Source organism: Emiliania huxleyi, assembly GCF_000372725.1.
Source record: "Emiliania huxleyi CCMP1516 unplaced genomic scaffold EMIHUscaffold_240, whole genome shotgun sequence".
NCBI lineage: Eukaryota > Haptophyta > Isochrysidales > Noelaerhabdaceae > Emiliania > Emiliania huxleyi.
The window spans coordinates 143,133-160,489 of NW_005200249.1; the positions used below are offsets into that span (position 1 = coordinate 143,133).

General features: G+C 66.6%; 3 protein-coding genes across 3 annotated transcripts; 2 read left to right on the forward strand and 1 right to left on the reverse strand.

Moving 5' to 3' along the window:
- Positions 1–413: 413 nt before the first annotated feature.
- EMIHUDRAFT_115094 (hypothetical protein) lies at positions 414–2,598 on the forward strand (the record flags this gene model as incomplete). Its single annotated transcript, XM_005778685.1, has 7 exons — positions 414–660; positions 734–865; positions 985–1,154; positions 1,410–1,508; positions 1,570–1,615; positions 2,205–2,290; positions 2,536–2,598. The coding sequence occupies 7 exons, from the start codon at positions 414–416 to the stop codon at positions 2,596–2,598; spliced, it is 843 nt and encodes a 280-aa protein (XP_005778742.1).
- A 413-nt stretch (positions 2,599–3,011) lies between these two features.
- Positions 3,012–5,146, reverse strand: EMIHUDRAFT_443440 (hypothetical protein). The gene is made up of 8 exons (XM_005778686.1): positions 4,857–5,146; positions 4,740–4,767; positions 4,539–4,672; positions 4,361–4,426; positions 4,131–4,253; positions 3,946–4,037; positions 3,517–3,593; positions 3,012–3,346 (listed from the first exon to the last, which is right to left on the reverse strand). The coding sequence occupies exons 1-8, from the start codon at positions 5,130–5,132 to the stop codon at positions 3,270–3,272; spliced, it is 873 nt and encodes a 290-aa protein (XP_005778743.1). The 5' UTR covers positions 5,133–5,146; the 3' UTR covers positions 3,012–3,269.
- A 2,506-nt stretch (positions 5,147–7,652) lies between these two features.
- EMIHUDRAFT_236803 (hypothetical protein) lies at positions 7,653–13,341 on the forward strand (the record flags this gene model as incomplete). Its single annotated transcript, XM_005778687.1, has 8 exons — positions 7,653–7,885; positions 9,044–9,119; positions 9,217–9,623; positions 10,293–10,905; positions 10,981–11,597; positions 11,972–12,193; positions 12,359–12,668; positions 12,751–13,341. The coding sequence occupies 8 exons, from the start codon at positions 7,653–7,655 to the stop codon at positions 13,339–13,341; spliced, it is 3,069 nt and encodes a 1,022-aa protein (XP_005778744.1).
- Between the last annotated feature and the right edge of the window lie 4,016 nt (positions 13,342–17,357).

Genomic DNA, 17,357 nt, shown 5'->3' on the forward strand with positions numbered 1-17,357 from the left:
CGTCGCGCCGGAAGACGCGGCGCGTTGCGGAGCGCGAACGAGCGGACGAACGTTTTTCGGTTATTACAATTCAGTCCGCAATATATGCGGAGGGGAGGGAGTTGGAATGCACAGATGGGGATGGCGAAGGCGGAGGGCGGAAGGCGGGAGGGCGGCGGTTCGGGGAAGGAGTAATTGGCGGGTGACTTTCTTTTGCCACGGGCAGGGCGGAGGCGCGCACCATCAAAAGCGGGGTGGTCCAACGGCGTCTCTTAGCCCAAGAAAGAAAGAAAGAAAGCCGACAATCCAAGGTTAGCCCCGTGTGCTGCATCCAAAATACCACGTTCGGATCGCTCCTCATCGCAAACCCTGTCAGCAGTTCACCTACGGGTATGTTCGTAACCCCGATGAAAATTCTTTTGCCTGCGAACGGGATGACGACCTCTTGCTCGAGCTGGCTGCTTGCCCTGGCCTCGCTCGCCACTGTCTCCGCCCTGCAGCCGATCCTTCGGCTGCCGCACGCCCCTGCCGCGACGCGCGCGCGTCCCGCTTTGCTCCGCGACGAGGCCGACGACGTCAGCGTCGTCGTCAAGCCGCCCGAGCCCGAGACCAAAATTGCAATCCGCGTCAAGAAGCCGGGCGAAGGAGCGGCGCCGGCGGCGCCGGAAATCGTTGCCGACGGTGCGCGCTCTCCGTCCGCGGCCGCGACCACGCCTGCTATTCCCGACCCGCGCCGCCGCCGCGCCGCCCGCAGATGCGACCGTGTCCATCAAGGTGAACGCGGTGAAGAAGCCTGCTGCGCCTGCGCCGGAGCCCGCCGGCCCGCCGATACCGAAGCGCTCGCCCGAGGAGGAGGCGCTCTTCGAGGCGACGCAGAACGCCAACTGTGCGCGCCGCCCGCATTGCCGACCGCCTCCGCCCGCCGCCACCCGCTCTCTGCCCATTTCGCCCGCCACGCCCGCCCGGCCTCTCCCCACGCGCCGGTGTCTGCGTGGCTGTGCGCAGGCACGCAGCTGCTGGACGCGCTCCTCGCCGGAGCGAACCCGAACCTCCGCGACCCCAACGGGCGGACCGGCCTCCACTTCATGTGCGGCATCGGCCTCGCCCCCGCTTGCGTGCTGCTCATCCACTTTGGGGCCGACGTCGACGCGAGGGACAACGCGGGCCTCGCGCCGGTGAAATAGATACATAGATACACACATATCGACGCGAGGGACAACGCGGGCCTCGCGCCGGTGAGTGCAGGGGCAGCCTGAATTACACAGGGCGAACCTCGCGCCGGCGAGTGTGTTAGGGTTCGGGTTCGGGGTGTGAGTGTGCCTCTGCAGGGCGGACGGGGCAGGTGGCGGCAGGTGGCGGCAGGTGGCGGCAGGTGGTGGCAGGTGGTCCGAAAGGGTAGATGGTCCACTCGGAGCCCCCGCCCTCCGCAGGTGCACATGGCGGCGGGCTACGCCAACGCGCAGTGCTTGCGCGTCCTCATCGCGGCCGGAGCAGACCACACAGCGGTCGGGGACCAGGGCGCCTCGTGCGTGAGGGGAGGAGGCTAGGAGCGAGTCGCCGAGTCACCGGCGGAGTGGTGCTCTTGTCTAGGCACGCCTCTCGACGTGGTGGAGCGGCTCGGTGCGAGCTCGAGACAGTGCCGAGACGCCTCGCAGACTCCTCCCCCCGGGGCAGCACACACCTCCCGGAGACCCCCCTCCCGGTAGACAGTGTCCCGGCAGACCCCTCCTGGCCTCCTGCTCGACCGCGGGAGAGGGACCCTGACCCTGACCACCGACCCTGACCCTGACCCTATCCCTGACCCTGACCCTGACCCTGACCCTGACCCTGACCCTGACCACCGACCCTGACCCTGACCCTGACCCTGACCACTGACCCTGACCCTGACCCTGACCCTGACCACCGACCCTGACCCTGACCCCTGACCCTGACCCTGACCCTGACCCTGACCCTGACCCTGACCCTGACCCTGACCACCGACCCTGACCCTGACCCTGACCCTGACCCTGACCCTGACCACCGACCCTGACCACCGACCCTGACCACCGACCCTGACCCTGACCCTGACCCTGACCCTGACCACCGACCCTGACCACCGACCCTGACCACCGACCCTGACCCTGACCCTGACCCTGACCCTGACCCTGACCCTGACCCTGACCACCGACCCTGACCACCGACCCTGACCACCGACCCTGACCCTGACCCTGACCCTGACCCCGCAGGCGAGTACCAGCTCGACCAGTTCCTGGAGCGGAGCGGCGTGGAGAAGTTCACAAAGAAGAAGGACGAGAAGCTCGAGAAGCTCAAGGTGTGCGCCGAGGCGCTCCTCGACCCGGACAAGGCGAGATGACCCGAGATTACCCGAGAGTACCCGAGATTACCCGAGGCGCTCCTCGACCCGGACAAGGCGAGATGACCCGAGATTACCCGAGATTACCCGAGATTTCCCGAGGCGCTGCTCGACACGGACAAGGCGAGGGGCAGCCGGGGGGCAGCCGAGATCGCAACCGCCTCGGATCGCCCCGAGCTCAGCGGTGGCTCCGCCGTGGGCAGGTGCGGGAGGAGGAGGCGTGGGACGACCTCATCGCAGACGTGCTCAAGCTGTGCGCGGTCTAGGGGACAAAGCGGCGCGAGGGAGGGAGCGGAAGCCTCGCCGAGACCGCAGGCTTTGCTATCCCGCAGGCTGCGGGGCGGGGCGCCTCCGCCCCTTCTCTCGACCTCTCTCTCTCTCTTGTGCATTGTTGACCTCTCCGCTAGACGCCCCCTCCCTCTCTCCCTCTCCCTCTCCCTCTCTGCCTCTCGCCCTCGAGTCACATTGCGTCCGGACCCCTGCCCTGCCGCGGTCTTCATGCCGTCGCTTCTATGTATGTGTTCGCGAATCTCCGATCGCCGCCTCGCGCCTGTCTCGATCGCGTCTCGCCTTTCGGCGGAGACACGGCGCTCGCCGCGAGCGCGACCCAAAATTCACACGACACGCGAGTGGCAAGTATGGCCCCCATAAACGAAGCCGTAGCGCGACTGAAAGCCGCCGAAAATGGAAAAAGTCGCGCACACGGCGAGTCACTGTGGTGGCTGGTGCTAGTGTGTGCAAGTTGAGACTTCTGATACCACTGTCCGCTGCGCAGTGCGCTATCCGAGAGTCAGAGGCGCGACGTAGCTGCTCGGCACGGCCGCGGGCGAAGCGCCGGAAGGGAGAGGAGAGGACGGGCAGCGCGAAGAGCCAGAGGGCTCCAGCCGCAGCGCGGCGTCCCGCTTCCGGCGCGCAGTCGCGGCTGCGTCGCCCTCGCTCAGGCGTCTGAGCGCGCGCCCGCGTCGAGGAAGGCGTAGCCGTCGCTCTCGAGCTCGAGGGCGAGCTCCGGCCCGCCTACACCTCGGACCACCTCGGCTCATCTCGCGCCATCTGCATCTTGGGCTTGGTGAAACGTGGGTTGGCTCCGGCCCGCTGTGGCGCGTCGTCCTCGGGTCATCTCGGGTCATCTCGGGCCATCTCGGGCCATCTCGGGTCATCTCGGGTCCTCTCGGCTAGTCTGGCGCCCGAGCGGACGATCTCCCCGTCAGACATCACGTGCACGAAGTCGGGCTTGATGTAGTCGAGCAGCCGCTGGTAGTGCCTGCGGGGAGGGCGAGGGCACGCGCAGGCTCTCCGGAGCTGCTCTCGCAAAGGCGGGCTCTCGCAAAGGTCCGGCAGGGGCGGGCGGGCGGCAGGGGCGGGCGGGCGGCAGGGGCGGGCGGGCGGCAGGGGCGGGCGGGCGGCAGGGGCGGGCGGGCGGCAGGGGCGGGCGGGCGGCAGGGGCGGGCGGGCGGCAGGGGCGGGCGGGCGGCAGGGGCGGGCGGGCGGGCCGGCGGCGAGGGCGAGGGGCGGAGGCGAGGCGGGCGAGGGAGGGGTGCATCTCGGGTAGATCTCGGGCAGATCTCGGGTGGATCTCGGGTAGATCTCGGGTAGATCTCGGGTGGATCTCGCACGTGATGAGGACGATCCCGTTGCCCTCGCCCCTGTAGGCGTTGACTCCCGCGGCCACCGTCTTGAGCGCGTCGATGTCGAGACCAGAGTCGGTCTGGAGAGGGGGGAGGGGAGGGGGAGCTGCACGCCTCGACGAGCGCCTCCGCGTCTGATGTGTGGACGGCTCTGATGTGTGCAGGGCTCGCGCCTCATCGAGGATTGCGAGGGAAGGCTCGAGGAGAGCCAGCTGCAGGATCTCGTTCCTCTTCTTCTCGCCGCCCGAGAAGCCGCTGTTGACGTCGCGGCCGAGGAAGTCGGGGCTCATCGAGACCTGGCGGCGCGTGTCGGGGACGTGTCGGGGACGTGTCGGGGACGCGTCTCGCGGGGACGTGTCGGGGACGTGTCGTGGACATGGCCCTGCGGCCGGGTGGCGCGCGCCTGGCTCATCTTCTCGCTCAAGACGCCGAAGAACTCGATCGGGTCGTACTCGTCCAGGCCCTGCGCCTGCGCGCCGTGGCAAAGGCGAGTCGAGGACTCGCACACACACACGCACACACACGCCGCCCCTCCTCCCCTCCTCCGCCCCCTCCGTCTCTCTCGCGGCGGGCGGGCAAGCCTGGCGGCGCTTGTTGACGGCGAGGCGGAGAAAGTCGTTGTTTGCGACGCCCGGGATCTCGACGGGGTACTGGAAGGCGAGGAAGACGCCCTGCTGCGCCCTCTCCTCCGGCTCGAGCTCGAGCAGGTCCTCGCCTACCTCCGCGCACCTCGCGTCACACCTCGACCGAATCTCGCGCCGCCTCCCGCAGCGGGCAGTCACCCTCGAAGAGGGCCGAGCCGCCCGTCACCTTGCGGAGGAGATGGAGGCAGGGTGGGCCGCACGGATCGGGCGGCCGCGGCGGCGGTGCGGGCGGCGCGGGCGGTCGGGCGGCCGCGCCTCGTAAGCTGGGTGTCCGACGATGACCTTCGAGAGGGTGGACTTGCCCGAGCCGTTGGGCCCCATAATGGCGTGCACCTCGCCCTTGCGCACCTTCAGGTTCACTCCCTTCAGGATGGGCGTCTCGCCCACAGCCGCGCACAGGTCAGACACGTCGAGCACTGTTTCGCCCGCCTCCATCTGCAGCGCGCCGCCGCGCCGCGCTGCTGAGGAGGGAGCCGGCCGAGACCCGAGCGCGACCGCCGCCGCACCGCTGGAGGACGCGACTAGCAGCATCACCGTGCTTCTGACAACCATGCGAGCAGTGCGCGGCGACGCTGCAGGCGACACGAGATGGAAGGCGATAGACAAGAAAACGAGTCGGTGAACGCCTTGAGCTAGACGCCATCGTGCGAGGAGGACGGAGTTGCGCCGAAAGGCGAAAGAAGCCGCGAGAACAAGGGACCGGCAGGCGGCGGCGTCACAGGACGAGGAAGAAGGGAACGACGCGACAGAGGAGGAAATGACAAGGGAGAGAACGACGAGAGTGGGACGACCGCGAGGTGGCATGAAGGTTGCAGCGAGAATCGGAGAGAGACTGCGAAGAGAGATAGGAAGAGGCAGACTCCCTAGGGTGGGCGACGGCTAGCGCACCACACACCTCTCCTTAAAATCCCTGTGTGGTGGCGGCGTGCCGTCCTCCCATCCCTCCCTTGGGTTGTCTGTTTTCTTTCTTTCTTTCTTTAGACGCCGTCGCCAACTGTCATGTCGGTAGCCGCCCTGCACCGCTCGCTGCTGGAGCGCGGTTGATCGCGGCGCCGACGCCGCGGCGGCGCCCTGAGGGAGGGTGTAGAGGATGTAGAGTGTAGAGCGCTGTAGAGCTGTAGAGATGTAGAGCGCTCTGGAGCGCTGTAGAGCTGTAGAGCTCTACATCCGCCGCGGGACGAGGCGGGTGCGTTGTAGAGCGATGTAGAGGCGCTCTACAACGTGAAATCTCCACAACAAACTCTGCATGATAAGCGGCGAACGAGGCACGGTCGCTCTCCGACATTAGGCGCGTTGCATTTGCCAGTGCTGCCCTGGCCTTCTGCCTGCCCGCCCAATGGGTGGCAGGTGCCTCTGCTGCTGTGGTATGCCTCACGGCTGCGACTGGCCGGCGCCTCGGCGCGTCAGCTCGGCTCGGCGTAGCGATAGTGGCCAGCGCAACTCGCCTGGACTCAACGCTCAGCCAGGAGCTCCCGCACGCGCTGGCGCGAGTCATGGCGCATGCAACGCGTCTGAATGCTCGCCTCGCCTTGCGCAAATGCGACCGTCCTCGCAGCCGACAGTCCACCGCCTGCTAAAGAAGCACAGCGACGAATGCGGCACCGGCGACGCATGGCAGGCTGGTCATGACGCAGTTATAGGGTGTTGTGTGCCGTCAGAGTGACTCTCTGTGTGTCAGGGATAGTCAGGGCCGTCCATCAGAGCTCCAGTAAGCTCGGAGACACCCCATTAGTGCGACTCGACCTCTTTGAGTCACTGCCTTCCCGGCGGTTTGGCTGTAGAGCCTCTACAACAAACTCTACAACAAAATCGCGCTCTACATCGCTCTACAACGCACCCGCCTCGTCCCGCGGCGGATGTAGAGCTCTACAGCTCTACAGCTCTACAGCGCTCTACACTCTACATCCTCTACACCCTCCCTCAGGCGGCGCCATCTCGCGCGGCGAGAGACTACGGCGCTGCATCGGCGCCAAAACAAACGGGAGGTCGCGGCGCGGCCGCGGCAGCAAAAACATCGACGTTCGCTTCTGCTTCTCGTCTTGTCGCAGTCGCACACGCGCGCGATCCGCGTCGCTCCGCGAGGACACGAAGGCCGGGGTTCGAACCGGCAGCATAAGAGCGCTGGTTGGAACGCCGGCCGATCGTGCCATGGAGTGATGCAGGTCTTGTACGCTCTGGAAAACCAGCTCATGATATATGACTGGTTTTGTCCGCGGGCGCGAGGGCACTGCGGAGGCGGGCGGCGGCGGCGGAGGCGGCTGCAGCAGCACACGGGCCTGGCGGCGGCGCGCGGACGGTGGCGGCGGCGCGCGGACGGCGGCGGCGACGCGGCGGCGCTGCTCCTCTGCTGCTGATGATGACAATGATGCTGCTCCTGCTGCCCCTCCCGCCCGCCAGCTGCCCGCACGCTCGGTGTCATCTCTTCACCTTCACACTGGTCGAGTCATAGGTGCGAGGGGCGTGGACGGCGGAGCTGGATCACACACACACACACACACACACACACACACACACACCGGGGAGAGGTATTCAGTCGGCGCAGTGAGGGTCCAGCTGGGTGGTGTAATTACTTATTTATTAGTTAGTAATTGATAATAAATATTAATTATTAATCATCGGGGGGCGGCGCGGCGTGGCGGCGAGGGGTACATACGAGGTGAAGGAACATTCCTCGGAAGGACCCGGCTCGCTCCACCCACTCGCTTGGCAATGGCCCGCTTGCGCCCGGCACGACGCCTGGAGCGTGGCCATCTTAACGCGAGCAAGAGGAATCCGCGAGGGGCTTCTTCTTGTACCAATCGCAACACAAACTCAAAAACACTCGCCAATCTGGCTGGCCCTCGAACTCAAAGAAGAAGAGCGCCCGGTCCCTTGCCCTCTCTCGCCCTTGCTCTTCCTCTCCCCCTCCATGCCCTCGCCCCCATACCCCCCCCCCCCTCCCTCTCCCTCCTCGCCGCCAGAGGACGAAGAAAAAGAATTTTACGACAAACACTGGGCACGGGACTGGCGCGCTCTGGCGCTACTCCAATAAAAAGAACCCGGAATCCTCCCATGGCCTCACACCGCATCGGCGCGCGCGTCGCGGGCCTCTCGCCAGAGCAGCTGTGCGCCATCATCGAGGCGCAGGCGGGCGCGAGCGACGCCGCGCTGCGCGTGGCGGAGGAGCACGCCGCACAGCTCGTGGAGCAGCCCGAGTGGATCCTCTCCGAGGTCCTCCTCTCGCCGGACCTCGCCCCGCACATCCTCGCCCAGCTGCCGACCAAGGAGCACGCCGCCAAGGGGACGTGCCGCGCGTGGCGCCGCGGCTGGAAGGAGACGCTGAAGAAGCGCGAGAGGCCGCGCCTGGTCGTGGTCGGCGGCGAAGGCGGCGATGGCGAGCTTGTCAACTCACTGGAGCGGTACGACCCGTCCACGAATGAGTGGGAGGAGGAGGCTGTGGCGCCGATGCCTTCGACACGAAAGTATGTCCGCATGGCGGTACTCGATGGCAAGCTCTACGCGGCGGGCGGATACAGCGAGGCTGACGGCGAGGATGAGGATGAGGATGGCGAGGATGAGGCCGACGGCGCAACTTCCAGCTCGGTGGAGCGGTACGACCTGGCTACGAAGTCGTGGGAGGAAGTGGCGCCGATGGCGGCGGCACGCGAGAACCACGCCATGGCGGTGCTCGATGGCAAGTTGTATGCTGTTGGCGGGTACAACAACGGCAGCCTCAGCTCAGTCGAGCGGTACGATCCGGCGGTGGGTGCGTGGGAGGCGGTGGCGCCGATGGCGTCGGCGCGGTGCGACTATGGTGTTGCGGTGCTGGGTGGCAAGCTGTACGCTGTGGGAGGCCGCAACGACGACGACGGCCACCTCAGCTCGGTCGAGCGGTACGACCCTGCGACGAACGCGTGGGAGGCGGTGGCGCCGATGGCGGCGGCGCGAGAGTCTCCCGCCGTGGCGGTGCTCGACGGCAAGCTGTACGCTATGGGAGGCTACATCATCGGCCACCCCAGGTACTTCAGCTTAGTCGAGCGGTACGACCCGGCGTTGGGTGCGTGGGAGGCGGTGGCGCCGATGGCGGCGGCACGGGACTCTCACGCCACGGTTGTGCTCGACGGCAAGCTCTATGTCGCAGGCGGATTGGGTACCGGCCACAACCGCCTCAGCTCGGTCGAGCGGTACGACCCGGCGCTGGATGCGTGGGAGGCGCTGGCTCCGCTGACGGCGGCGCGGATGAAGGCTTTCGCCGTCTTGATGTAGTCGCCGTTGTCTGTTGCGTGCTAGCCCCACGGCTGGAGTGTGCTGAAGTCCCTCCCCTGAGTGTGCTGCGCGTGCGTGCCCCCGCCGCTTTTGGCGAGACATGTGGCATACAGCACACAGTCTGCATAGAGAGCATCTGCACCATACCCGCCGAGCGAGTGCGAGCCGCATCGGCGGCTTTTTCCCGCCGCCGCGAGCGAGCGGCGCAAAGAGGTAGCGTCGCGCATGTTTTCCAAACGTTTTTGCCTGTCCAACCTAGGTAGAATTCTTGAGGTAGAGCTCTGGGAGGGGTGCGGACTTCCTTCCGCGCGCGGAGCGAGTCCCTATCATTGTGAAGCTCCTCTGACGGTTCTCCCCGCTCCTGCTGTAGGGAGCGCCGCTGTTGATGGCAACAACTCCTGGCTGCGGCCCATCCCATGCGGCGCTTGTCGCCGGCTGCGCCTCACCCTGGCCAGCTCAGCTGCCAAAGTGTCCGGGCATCCGGCTCGTCGTCGACAACAGTTCTGCTGTGGCGCAGTCCGCAGCATTCGTCTCCGCCAACCTCAGGTTGCTGCCGACGCTCTTGCTGCAGGCCTTTCAGCCGTCGTGCCTGAGCGGCCTGCAGGACCTCTTTTGCTCCGTCTCCGGCGCCAGCTGTGCCTTCGGCGCTCCTCTGCCGCCCTGCGCCTCCGTCTGTGAAGACGTGCGTGCCGCCTGCAGCGAAGTGCTCGACCACTTTCCTCCCGAGGCGCTCGTGCGGCTCGACTGCGCCAGATACCCGGCGGTGGCCTGGCCATCGTGCGCGGTCGCAGATTCGCCCGCCGCGGGAGTCTGCTCCTCCTCCGCCTCGGAGGCCGCACCGCTGGAGGCCACTCCCGCCCCTCTGTGGGACCTCCCAGCCCCGTGGGACACCGCCGTGGCCTCCTCCTCCGCCCTCCCAGCCCCGTGGGATGCCGCTGCGCCGTGGGGCGCCGGATCCGCGCCGTGGGATCTCGCCGCGGCGTCTCTCTGGTCGCCCCCAGCCTCGTCGCCTCGTCCGCCGCCTTTGTCGCCTTTGCCGCCGCCGCCGCCCCTCCCCATGTGCGCTTCTCCCGCCGCCGAGCTTCCCTTCCTGCTGGAGGAGCCGTCGTGCGGCGTGTGCGCCGCTGGCGTCTTCGCCGCCGCCGAGCGCGATGCGTGCGGCGTGTGCAACGGCGACGGCGGCGCATCGGCGGCCGGAGACGGCGCCGGCGAGTGCGCCTGCGGCGTTGGCGGCCTGTCCTTCGACGCGTGCGGTGAGTGCGGTGGCGACGCGGCAGAGTGCTCCCGTGAGGTGGTCGGCCCTCGCGGCCTCGGCTCCGCCGCTGTCGCCGCCAGCGTCGCCGCCGCGGCGCTCCTCGTCCTCGCGCTGCGCTGCCGGCCGCGGACGCCGACGCCGACGCCGGCGCTGCTGCTTTGGCAGCAGCGGATCTTCTTTGGCGCCGGCAGGTGCATCGCGCGCAAGCCGTGGGCGACGATGGGCAGCACGGCGGCTCTCGCGCTGCTTTTCGGGTGCGGCCTCCTGCGCGTCCAGATTGTGGTCGACCCGCTCTCGCTCTGGCTGCCCGACGCGTCGACATCGGCGGTGCATGCCGCCCGCGTGAGGATGCTGACGGGGCGGCCGGACGCGCGCTTCCTGCAGGTGCTTGTGGAGCCCGGGGGCACTGGCGCCGCAGCCCCTCTACCGCTCCGCGACGGGCTCCTCGCCTCCCTCTCTGTCCACGAGGCCCTCTCCGCGGTGCCGCCGGGGCGGAGCGCGGTCACGCTCGCAGGCGCGCCAACCTCGTCCGGCGTTTGGTCGCCGCTCGAGTTGTGGCTCTACGACCGGCGGCGGCTGCTTGCCGACCCGGACCCCGCCGCCACTCTGGCACGGGCCGTCGCCGCAGATGGGATTGACGGCGGCTTCACGGCGGTGCTGCTCGGTGGCCAGCTCGCGACGCAGCCGCCCCTACAGGGTGGAGCGGCAGAGCTGCCGCGCAACGACACGGCGCTCAACGACACGGCGCTCTCCGCGCTCCTGCTAAACTACTTTCTCGACGGCTCGCCCGCGAGGAAGAGCGAGGTGGACGCTTGGGAGATGCGGGTGAGCAGCCTGCTTCTGGACGGCGGCATGGGCGGCGGCGGGGCGGGCGGACAGGGCGTGGCGGACGTGCGGGTCAGCGTGCGCTCCAACGCGGTCTTCAACGCCGACATCGCGTCGGCAACCGCCGACACGGCGCTGCTCATCTCCGTCGGGATCGGCCTCACCTCGATGTTCGTCTGCCTCTTCCTCGCCCGCGACCGCTCGTGCCTCGGCGCCCGCCCCGCTCTCGGAGGCGCCGCCATCGGCTCCGTCATGCTCGCGACCGCCGCGGCGTTTGGCGTGTGCGCCGGCGCGGGCGTAAAGTACAACGAGATGGTCAGCGTCGCTCTCTTCGTCATGCTCGGCGTCGGCGGCGACGACGCCGTCGGACCTGTCCAAGACACTTCCGTGACCGTCCGAGTCATGTCCATAGGCGTCGGCGTCGACGACGCTTTCCTCTTCGTGCGAGCCCTCGAGGACGTCCTTGCTGCGCGGCAAAAGGAGCGGCAGCACGAGCGGGCGCAGCCTCCTCCCCAGCCTACTTGGGTGGAGAGGCGTGGAGTGGAGAGGTTCCCCTCGTGGACCCAGGCGGACGCGAGCTCTCTCGAGGCCTCTCTCGAGGCGGACATCGGCGCGGCACTTGCGGCGGCGGGCCCTTCCATCCTCCTCTCCTCGACCACCAACGCGCTTCTGTGCCATCTTGGCCCCCTCGCGTCCAAGACACGTCCATGACAGGTTCGAGACAACATGTCCCCTAGGCGATCGCTTTTGCCGTCTCCGCTTACTCGCCCCTCCCCGCGCTGCGAGGCTTCTGCACCTACTCGGCGGCGGGCATGGTCGCCGACCTCTGCCTGCAGCTCACCTTCTTCGTCGCGGCGGCCGCGATCGACGAGCGGCGGCGGCGGCAGCAGCGCTGCGCGTGGGCGCCTTGCCTCATGCTCGACGGCGCCGGCGGGCGGCGGCTCGCCGGAGGGGGAGGGGCGGGCGGGGCAGAGGTTGGCGGAGGGGGGGGGGCGGGCGGGGCAGAGGCTGGCGGAGGCGACGAGCCCGGCTGCCCGTCGGCGAGTGATGGCCGTGCGGTGCGCTGGGCCGCCGCAGCTGCGCTCGTCCTACACGTGGCCGCCCTCTCCCTCTCTGCGGGCGCTGCCTTCCGCCTCCCCGTCGGGGTCAACCTGCGCGTCATGATGCCGCCGGCGGCACCGACGAACCTCTTCCTGTCGCGCTCCGCCCTCGCGCTGCCGCGTGGGATGCCCTCTCCCGTCTCTGTGTACGTGCAGCACGCGCCGCCGTTTGGGGGCAACGCCACCGCCGCCGCCGCCGCGGCGCCCGAGACCGCGGCGGAGGCGAGGGCGTGGCGCGGCGCGGCCTCCGTCGCCTTTGCGGACGGGGGCAGCATCCCCCTCTCGCCAACCCTCTCTCGCGCGCTCCGCCGGCTGCGGCACTCGGTCCGCAGCTCGCCCTTCGTGGCGGTTTGCGCGCCCGTGTGGACCGACCAGCTGGCGGAGGCGTGGCGGCGGGCGGGCGGCTCGCCCGATGCGGCCGCCTACGCGCCGGGGGCGGTGCGGGCGTTCAGCGAGTCCGGCGACGGCGCGGCGGTCGAGGCGAGCGGTGGCGTGGTGCGCGAGGGGGGGGGCGGCGCGCCTATCGCGACGGTGGTGCAGCTCCTCGTTGAGGGATACGGCGCGAGGGAGATGCTGTCGCTGCGCGGCTCGCTCGAGGGGCTGGGCCTCGGCGGCGCCGCTTTCGTGCACTCGGACTTTGACGTTTTCTTCGAACAGGCGCTTCCTCGAGGAGCGCTGCAGCTGCTGTGAGGGAGGCGCTTTTCACAGCCCCGCCTGTGAACAGGACGCCACCATTGCGGGGTACACGCTCGCCTCGCTCGGCGCCGTCCTCATCTCTGTGCTGGGGGTCACCCTCCTCCTCTCGGCCCAGCCCGCCTTCGCCCTCGCGATGGGGGCGTGCGCCCTCTCGTCGGTGGTCCTCCTCGCCGGCTGGATGCGGCTCTGCTCTGTGCCGCTCTCCTCCCTCTCCGTGGTCCCCCTCCTCCTCGCGGTCGGCCTCTCGATCGACTACTGTACACACGTGGCGCACGCCTTTTGGGAGGCGCAGGGCACGCCCGAACAGCGAGCCACTAGGGCCCTCGCGGCCCGCGGCGCCTCAGTCTCGCTGGGTGGCGTGTCGACGGCGCTCACCGTCTCCCTGCTCGCCTTCTCGGGGACCGCCATCATGACCACGTACCACGTGATGCTCAGCGGAGTCGTGCTACTCGGGCTGTGGCATGCGCTCATTGCCCTCCCGGCGGCCCTGCTGCTGCTCAGCCCGGCGGGCGGCGGCAGCGGGGACGGCAGAGGGGGCGGCGCCGTGGTCTCGACGATGCAGCGCTCCAAGGCGCCGCCGCTCCCAGCCAGGCGCGGCAGCGCAAAGGAACTCGCATGACCATTCAGCAAAACTCTCGCGCGTCGCGCAGGTGAGCGTACAGTCTGACTACAGTAGAGTAGAGGTGTGGAATATTACTTGTGTGTGCACGTGTTTCGTCCAATCATCCACCCTACGTCCAATCATCCAGTTTTCCTCAAAAATCAGGTGTATTCTGATCTGTTTGTTGCTTGTGGCCGGCCCTGATGATGAAATTCTGCAAAAACCTGGCCGGCCCCTGCGGTGCGCCCTGCCCCCTACCTTAGGTAACCTACCTACCTACCCACTTATGGGAAACTAAACAAAGAAATCACTGGTTGCGTGAAGGTGGGGTACTATACCAACTAAAATGATGGGTGGTGGTACTCTCCTGCAACCACAGTCCCACCCGTTGACGAAAAACGGACGCACACCAAGCGCCAAGCGTGCACCTGAGCAAAATTGGGCCCGCTCAGGTGTGAAAAAAATTATAAGGGTCAAAGCTGCCGATTCGATCCGGAAGCCACTCGACCACCGAGCGGCCGACGGCCGAAGTAAGCAGAGTAGATGATGGTCTAGAGGTAGTGTCCACTCAGCGACCGATACCCATAACACATTACCGGGGGAATTAGACACAACACAGATACGCACAACCGACGCCCGAAGTGCCAAGAAGGACGTCATTAGTACGAAACCTGAGAACAAGGCCATGGGCGCCGAGAGAACATTCCCCCGATCGATTCCCTCGCCTATCCCCTCCGCTGCGTCGTCCCAGTTTATATCCTCATCCTCTGCGCACGTCGCGTTGGCTTCCTCTCTCCCCCTTTCCTCCCTGCCCCTCTCGCTGTCTGGTGTTAATGGACCCCCTTCCTCTCCCTCGCCACCGTCACCGTCTCCATCCCCGTCGCTACCGCCCTCCATGCCCGCCGCCCTTTGTTTCACACTCGTCTCCGCCATGTCCGCCGTCGCCGCCGTCCTGTCTGCTGCGCTCTGTGCTCCGTGGTACAGTCGCTTATTGTTGCTCAGGATTAGCTCACGCACCAGGACAGCCTCCTGCTCGTTATTTTGGCTTGCCGATATGCATCCAAAGTTCCACGCTAGCTCCTCCTTCGTCACGTCTATCGTTTCGCAGTATCTCGCGAATGCCGTCCGCGCTTGCTGGGGTGTTATTGCGTTCGGATCCGCCCTGGTCCCCGCCCCGTATCCCATCTTCTTGCGGTGGCTCCTGTATGAGTCCCCATATGACCATGTGATTTCTTGGCCTTCCTTGACTCCCCTCTCTGCAAACAGGACCATCACCTGCGCAGCTGCCTTGCCTAATTGTATCTCCTCGTAGCGTACGAAGTGCGTCGCCCTCGTGCCTCGTTTCGGCTCATTCGATGCTGCAGGCCAGTCGAAGTTACAGCGCGCCGCGACGCTGTCAAAGTCGTCCCCGCTCTCGTCGTCACTTCCATCCAGCTGCGTCCCCCCTGCTGCCGTGTGTCGTGATAGTTCGTCTGGTACTGTCTCTGGTGGCTGCGCCGTTCCTGTCCGGAAGATCTCCCCAGTGTAGATGCTACACACCTCAAATTTCTCTAGCCTCCTCGTCGCCAGTAGGCCGAGTTCCCCTTCCGCTATGCTAGAGGGGCCTACCTTCGCCCCTTCCATATCATTAATCGTACCGTCACTATCATCTCTGCGCACATTCGTTCCGATTCCCATCCCGCCTGAGATCCTGGTATGACCTTGGCGTTTACCTCGTCGTACTCGTTGCTTAGCATGTGGGCGAAATCTGCTGTCGGTCCCGGGGCCGAGAGAGACGTCTGGGGGGGCGACCCCCCCATCTTTGTTTACCGATGCGTCCTAGAATGCAAAAACGCATTCTAGGACGCACTTTTCATCTCAAAGATACCATGTGTCTCGGGTACACAGGGCATTCTAGGATGCGATGGCTGTCCTGGAGATAGCCGCGCCGTGTCTTTTGTTACGCGTTCCACAAGCATCTATAGATGCACAGCTGTTCTGAGATGGCACTTGCATACTAGATCACATTTTACTATACTTGGACAGGGAAGCGTCTCAGGAGACACCGTGTGTCGGGTGCACCGGGCACCGAGGGGGGAGCAGGGAGCCAGGGAGCACGAAAAGGCGGTGTGATCTCTCGGCACCCCCTGGGGGCCCTGCCTTGAGTGCTCGTGTGAGGTCTCTCCTCGCGGCCTGCCCCTCCTGGAGAACCAGGTTCTCAGCACCGCGCATGCATCTGCTCGCGCCACGAGCTCTGGGCGCAAAGACCAAAGTTGCATGCACTGCTTACGACGATCCGACGGCGACGCCGCCTCCCCCCCCCACCAACCAGTTTGCGCGGCAGGTAGCGGGGCCAGTTCGAGGCTGAGGGCGTGGGCGTGCGCCTAGACACGGAAGACAGCGTACTTCCGAGAGTCGGCCAGCGGCGCGGTTTTTCTTGTAGTGCCAGTCCGAGCCAGTCTGCTGTGAGAGGGGCTTGTATAGTAAAATTCTTGTTTGACTTGGCGATTTGAGGGACCGGGCATCCCGACTCGCTCCAGCTAGCTCCTGCTCCTCGCTCCTCGCTCGGTGAGCTGTCGCCCACCAGCGCGCGGCGACCGCGCGCACACCGTGCCCGCCGGCTCGCCGCCCTCCTCACCACCCGTCGGCGCTGTCCGCAGGCATGTGAGTCAGAACGGCGACCGCGCAGCGCGCACGGGTGTCTTGCTCGCCACCACCCTCTCGCCCCCGCTCCGTGACCGCCGCCGCCCGCGCCACCGCCGCCGCCAACACCGCCTCGCGCCTCGCGCCTCGCTCTCGCCGCCCCCGCCGCCCGCCCTCGACCTCGCGACGGCGTCCTTCTGGGGATCTGCGGGTGGCTTGCCCGCCTCGCCGCCGCCCCCACAGCGTGACCGCTTCCGCCGCCCCCACAGCGTGACCGCTTCCGCTCGATCGGTGAGCCGTCGCCCACCACGCGCGCTCTCACGGCGACCGCGGGCCGCTCATCGCCTCCGTTTCTGTCGCAGGTGTTTGATCTGGGCAGGAAGCGGCGCTGGTGACGGCAACCGGCAGCCACGTGCACGGAGTGCTAAGCGAGGTGCCTGTGTCCAAGTCTGAGTAGCCCGTGGCCGTGAGTGGCGTCAGGGGCAGTGTTCTGTGACTGTGTCCTGTGCGTGCTGTTCAGTGTGAGTCGGTGCAGCGGTGGGCCTGCTGCCGCTGCCACACGTGAGAGCCGCTGTCCGTGCCCCAGCACGTTGCGCGGAGAGGCTATAGGGCGCCCACCCACGAGTGCTCGGGTGGGCGCGCCGCGGCTGTGCGAGTAGTAGCGCAGCAGCCGCGGCGCACAGCCGGGGGCACGGCCCGCCGCGCAGCGCTCGCCACACCGATTTTCGTTTTCTTTTTTGTTTTTATACGTGCGTGTATTTCTTGAGATCCACACGCTGTTCAAAATATGCGCGCGTCTTCTGAGACACGCGCTGTTCACAGTATGCACGGCGCGTCTTTTGAGACAGCAACGCCAATCGGAGATGCCGCGAGCAATTCGGGATGCGCGGAGCAACTAATATAGACCTGAGCCCTGGCCTCGACACCTCGACACCAAACCTCGACACCGACTCGACACCTCGACAACCCATGCCAACTCGACAAACTCGACACCCCTCGACACCCCTCGACACCATCTAGGCTGAAACCATGCTCGTCCGTGTCAAGGTGCCAAACTCGACACCTCGACACCCCTCGACACCCCTCGACACCGCTCGACACCCCTCGACACCGCTCGACACCTCTGATGATCCTAACACAGCAGAGACGTAGACCCATTGGAGTCACAGAGTTAGAAATCAGGGTTGCAGCAGCAATCAAACTTGGCTGGCAGTACTTTCATCCCTGAGTTGCAGCCTCTCAAGTTCTAGCTCAAGTTGCAGCTCAGTTGCACCCCTGTTGATGCAGCAAACATGGCAGTACTCAGGTAGCCCTAAGGTGCTGCACAGCACCTTGTACAGTGGCAATGAATCCTCACACCAGTGAGCTTGTGCCATGAGTGCAGACCTGTGGTCCATTGCGCTTTGTGCACT

Bases quoted from the DNA above. Each gene is read 5' to 3' on its own strand.
- EMIHUDRAFT_443440 (XM_005778686.1), bottom strand. From the start codon at position 5,132: ATGCTGCTAGTCGCGTCCTCCAGCGGTGCGGCGGCGGTCGCGCTCGGG. The intron at 4,768-4,856 runs GCGCGGCCGCCC...CTCCTCCGCAAG, and splicing joins TCGGACACCCAGCTTACGAG to GTGACGGGCGGCTCGGCCCT. The intron at 4,254-4,360 runs GCGCGCGCCACC...ACGCGCCGCCAG, and splicing joins TGAGCGAGAAGATGAGCCAG to GTCTCGATGAGCCCCGACTT.